The following is a 6,000-nucleotide window of genomic DNA, read 5'->3' on the forward strand; positions in this document are numbered from 1 at the left end:
GACAGATAGACAGACAAGCTGATATGTCATATATGAAAAGATAGATAGATGCACCAACCACTAATAACAATAACAATATGTACCAAAAGCTCTTAAATACATGTCTATGGCTTATTCAGAGATTGGGAAATATTAAAAATCCATGTGTCCCTTAATGACTACAAATGGCATGCTTAAGGAACAAATTCACTATATTAGGGCAACTAATTGTGAAACAACTTTCTCTCCATAGTTGCAAATTTGTGATTTTGGAGAGCACTATGACTGCTCTTTGATCTTGTGGCTGAGGATAGTTTACAACCGCTAAAATTGAGTTTAAACTGGGCTAAATTAAAGGGATCCTATAGTGCCAGGAAAATAAATTCGTTTTCCTGGCACTATAGGATTAATAGGTCCCCCCTCTTGCCGGGCTGAAGGGGTTAAAACACCTTCAGCCACTTAACTGAATCCACTGCTGATGTCCCTTGGCACTGGGTCAGGCTCTGCCCACGCTCCTCCCCCTCCAACGTCCGCGCATGTATTAGACCTCCCCCTAAGAGAGCATTATTCAATGCTTTCCTATGCGGGAGGTCCTCATGCAGAGCGTTAGATAACGGACCAAAAGTCCGTTTGGATTCCAGAAGCGCCTCCAGTGGCAGTCTGGTAGACTGTCACTGAGGGCAGACTTAGTGCTGCAACGTAAACATTGCAGTTCACTGGAACTGCAATGTTTACATTGCAGCACTAGGTGCAAAAGGGACACAGCACCCAGACCACTTCAATGAGCTGAATTGGTCTGGATGTCTACAGTGTCCCTTTAAGAAATACACAACAATTAGCGAAGTGTTTTAATAATTTAAGACTGTCAGTAACTGATATGTGCTGCTATTGTAAAGCAGTAATGTAGATATACATTGGTAACAATGTGTGTGAGGGGTGCAGTGTGTGAGGGGTACAATGTGTGTGAGGTGTGCAGTGTGTATGAGAGAGGTGCAATGTGTATGGGTGTGAGGGGTGCAGTGTATGTGAGGGGTGCAGAGTGTGAATGTGTTTGGAGATGTAGGTCTATATTGTGGGGGAACAAATGGGACCAAAACAAATCTAGATTTATTTTTAATGCAGTAAAAAGCAGAATATGGGTTGTGAATTTATATGATTGCTACACAGATTGAGAGTGCAAGCTTTTTACATCCCTGGGACTCTTTTCTGAAACGTTACCTGAGATGTCTAGGAAGTTTGCATTCTAAATGTAGAGTTTGAGTAAAAGGGGGGTAGTGTGTGCCTCATGTCCCCACAGGGGGCACTTTGCATGAGTTTGAGTTTTTAAAGATAAAAAAATATGGCTAACTATTCAATAAAGGAAAAATGTGCATTTTGTACCTATGTTTGTTTTTTTAAATAGAATTGTTTAAAGTAAAGTTTACATAATTTTCTCTAAGTGCACATCCTAATGCAATGTGCTATTCTAAATCTACCTAGTGAGAAAATAAAGGTATTTTGTATCTAGTGATGTTTGCCAAGCAACAGTAAATCAGCTGTCTTTTAATAGCCAAGTAAGAGGTCACAAAACTGCAGGGATGGCCGGCCGATAGTCCTTCAGATGTTATCAAGCCGCAGTCTCCATGATCAGGGCAGATTTAGTAAAACTACTTGGTCACTACCTGTTTTCCACCAGCATCAATTGATGGACACTACAGAAATACACAACATAAGGAAATCCTCATACTAACATGAATAAGCTAATGAAAATAAGACTCCTGTGTTTCATTGATGAATGGTTAAGGAACACGGTTGGTCATGTGGTTGTAGTTATTTATAGCCATTCTGATATGACATGGGCATCGTCACACTCATTTTCTCGATAAGAGTAACAGCTGCTCATTCTCACAGCACTAGCAGTCTACATGCCCTAATCTAAAGTATGTTACCATCTTAGCATATAGCTAGGGTTTAATTGATTCTTTGTCTTTTACTATAAGAGGTAGAGATTTAAACCCATTAGGACTAGGCTGTCATCGGTTCTTGTTTGATTTTTTTAGTACTGATTTTACTTATGTAGTTCTGAAATACAGAAAGCATGGTAAGTCACCTTTTGAGGAGCGTTGATTACACCAATTCCATATCCAAACTGCAGGGAGCACAGTACCGCCGTACACACGGAAAACACCAGAGTTCCAGTTATAGTCTAGAAGGAAGACCAGAAAGAGAATCTTTAGAATTATACACAATGGATATGTTAGCATGGAGTGAGCCTGATAATGGTAGGATAGCCCGATGGTTAGTGCTCTGGCGTATCACTAATACATGTTGGAAAAGCAAGCTTGATTGCTGCTAATACCAGCTAACATTCAACTTGATAATAATTGCACAAATGTCAATAATTACACAAATGCCAATAATTGCAAACACCAATGACAAGCATGCCCCCTCTCAAAGTGAGCATGTTGGTGCAATGCTCAGAGCCCTGCCAAAGAGCTCTCGCATGAGAAAAATGCCCTGTATTTGTTTGGCGCAGCGCAAGCACATATAATGACACGCTTGTGCTATGTTTGCATATGACTGGTCTGTGGGATGACAAAAGGTCCAGAAAAGCGTATTATGCATGTGTTTGAAGGCTGCTTGTGGGATCGCGTGTTTGTAGAGTGAGCTGATTGTGGTGTGGTGTTTTGTGTTAATAGGTTGTTTTCAGTAGTGTTGCGTCTGTGGTCTAATATGTGTGGCTAGGGTGCTGTGTGTGAGGAGTTAAATGTGTGTGTGAGGGTTACAGTGTGCATGAGGGTTGCAGTGTGTGCGTAAGATGCACTGTGTGTGTGAGGGATGCAGTGTGTGTGGGGGTACAATGTGTGAGGAGTTAAATGTGTGTGAATGTGCAGTGTGCGTGACGGGTTCAATGTGTGTGAGGTGTGCAGTGTGTGTGAGAGAGGTGCAATGTGTATGGGTGTGAGGGGTGCAGTGTGTGTGTGTGAGGGGTGCAGAGTGTGAATGTGTTTAGAGATATAGGTCTATATTGTGTGTGTGTGGGAGCAAATAGGACCAAAACAAATATATATATATATATTTATTTTTAATGTTATTATTAAGAAAATAAATGGTATATCACCCCTCCCTTCTTACCTTTGGAGAGGGGACAATTTAAGCCCTGGTCATCCGCTGGTGAGTGAACTCTAGCCTGCAGCTCTTCCGGCTCTCAAGAGATCTCGCAAGTCCAAACATGTGAGAGGAACATTTCCTTCAGAGCTGCAGGTTAGAGCCCCTGGGTCCTCTTGCCTCTCTAGATTTAAGTGACTGCTTTCTCCCCACTGGCTTGTGGATAGCACCGGCCCTGCATGGGCCAGCATGGGAGATTCTATGATTCTATGGCCTTGTTTGGAGCCTGATAGTAATGACTGAATTGTGGGCTTCTCATTGTTTTCAATGTTCCTCTATGAGAAGCATTACCTGGATAGTGTGGTGAATGTTGTGCATGCACCCTGCTTATCTATTAAATTGGTCAGTAGATCACAAAAAATTATCTCTTAGAGGTGAAGTAGAGTCGTGGCGTGGAAACCCTCTCATTGCTGGATTGAAGGTAAATAACTTATTTTTAGAAGGCTAATCTTGATGGAATCTAATCTAAAGGCAAAAAGGAACCCTCTAGCATTAGAAAAAAATGTAATAGATTTTAATGCATGACAACTCCCATAATTCTCTGCCATACTGTATTTAGCAGATAATTATTGGAGATAAAGTTCAACAATATAAAGTTCAAATATTTGGAGATATTATTTCACGATAACATGAAATAAAATTATGAATGATATTAAATAATATGTATGTATTACAGTGTGTTTCAATTATTTTAACAGATCGATTGTGTTTTTCAATCCTATGTTACATGGATGGTGTTGTCATATGTGCAATGATTTCCTATAATGAACAGGTAATAATGCAGCCTAGGGTCCTAATCTAAGGCAGGACCGGGACATACTGAATTAATTGCAAAGATTTAGAAGCAATTCTCAGTAGACCATTAATGGGAGAAAAAGCAAAACATTTAATTCAAAAAAGCTCCATCTCTTTTCTAATAGCTCATCTGAAAATAAATGTGAGTGTTCATTTTAGATGACTGCAGTACCTATATACACGTGCACACACACATTTTCCATTATTAAGTTTTTTTTTTCGTTAATGATTGACAGAAGATTCTCACACATATTAATAGAAAGGAAGACACCGTTCTAAGTAATTCCGTTTTGGAAACTGTATTTCTCTAAATGTTACTAAGCTACAAATCTCATTGTTGTGTGCTGAGCATGACAATCTAACAACAGCCAGAAGAATCCAGTTATCCAAGCCACAGGTAAGGGACCTTAAAAAAGTATGTGAATGTGATGTTATGTTTTTGAGGCACTGTGTTGTTTGAGGACAATTTGTTTACCACACTCCAGAGATGCCTTGGGACATGCTTGTGAAAGCAAAATACAAGTATTCTGGAGCAAAGTGCTAAGTGCAAGTAATCGTTCTTTATGCAGTACTTTGTCCGGAACAACACCTGTTTTACCTTGATATCTATAGATATATATGGCCTTACAAGCTACATTAACCCCTTAAGGACCAAACTTCTGGAATAAAAGGGAATCAGGACATGTCACACATGTCATGTGTCCTTAAGGGGTTAACCAATGCAAAACTGAAACGTGTGGAGATACCTTGAGCAAACATGAAAACTCCATGAAAGAAAAATAAATGCTTTACATTTCTTTTCAAATTCTGGTTTTTTAAAAATCATAATATGCAAAAATATGAGAGCACCTTTACATTATACAAGCTATGTGCCTTAAAAGTAACAATAAAACCAATCTACATGGCAAATAGCATTGGGATTCATTCATACGGGTGTTTCAATGAATATTATAAGTAGGTACTTAATGGCCATATTCCCTGAAGCATACCACATTGCTAAAAACCTGATTTTAAACACTTTACTTTACATCTGAATTGTTCTGTTTTTACATTGGCTCACCGCCTGTAGGATATGTAAATTATACTTTTTGTCATTCTCATTATCCTGAAACTCTATTGATAATTACAATAATTTATATAAAAAAAGAACCATGTTATTGAGAAACATTCTCTGGGAAGATCATGAACTGTTTGCAAAGCCAGCATGGATAATATGTATCTATTCCATCTATAGTGCCTTCATTTATTTTTACCAAAATGCTCACAACTCCACAAACATTGCAATTGTATACAGTAAAAATACCTATAACTATAGATAAATAATTTTTCATCAGGCACTGTTTTTTTTGTTTTTTTTATATTTGTCTCACTAAACAAAACTACCAATTTATATCTTTTTTTGTTTGTTTTGTTTTTAACATGATAAAATGTGTTTGCGTTATTATAATTGATTCAAAATATCCTTAACAGGTTGAATACTGATTTGAGGCAATATATAGTTCGCTAAGTTCAGGCAAGAAAACATCTTCGACATTTCACAAATAAACAGAGTTTAACAAAATATACAAATCTTCCAACTTCCTTTAACCTATTTGTATTGTTTCTGATATATATAGTGTGTAACTTTTCTAAAAAAAGTAAGTTAAAGATCACTGTGAACATTCTTGCACAAGTCAGATATCCAAATGGCTGTATTTAACAAAGATTTGGATTTAAAAATAAAATATACAAACTACAAAAAAGTTAAGTAAAGAAAATACCTTCTGTTTGTGTAGTTTCCTGTCCATTTTTGTATTGTCCAGTGTAGCTGCAGAATTGTATCTGTTTTGCAAGCAGCTTGAGTTTAAATACAGGTATAGTAACTATGGGCTGTCCTAAGGGAGGGGTGGGAGAATGAATGCACTAGACAATTTTCCTTTAGAGCAGTGGTTCCCAACCTTTTTTCACTTGTGTTTCCTTTGGCAGCCCATTTCCATAAATTGTACCCTCATATTAGAGAAATGTTTGTAATTGTTATAGTTGCAGTTACTTCTGATTTATACATTGTTCTCTGCCCCATCTCCTCCTTTTCTCTGTCCC

General features: G+C 37.9%; 1 protein-coding gene across 1 annotated transcript in view; it reads right to left on the bottom strand.

Annotated features, from left to right (window-relative positions):
* The window catches only part of SLC2A2 (solute carrier family 2 member 2), a 39,619-nt gene extending 33,896 nt beyond the window's left edge, over positions 1 to 5,723 (bottom strand). The window contains exons 1-2 of the mRNA XM_063442677.1: positions 5,682 to 5,723; positions 2,069 to 2,164 (exon numbers count right to left, since the gene is read on the bottom strand). Of these exons, the coding sequence (XP_063298747.1) occupies positions 2,069 to 2,164; positions 5,682 to 5,708 (123 nt within the window). The 5' untranslated portion in view covers positions 5,709 to 5,723. The remainder of the gene's footprint in view (positions 1 to 2,068; positions 2,165 to 5,681) is intronic.
* Between the last annotated feature and the right edge of the window lie 277 nt (positions 5,724 to 6,000).

The sequence above is a fragment of the Pelobates fuscus genome, chromosome 2 (genome assembly GCF_036172605.1).
Source record: "Pelobates fuscus isolate aPelFus1 chromosome 2, aPelFus1.pri, whole genome shotgun sequence".
Classification (NCBI taxonomy): Eukaryota; Metazoa; Chordata; class Amphibia; order Anura; family Pelobatidae; genus Pelobates; species Pelobates fuscus.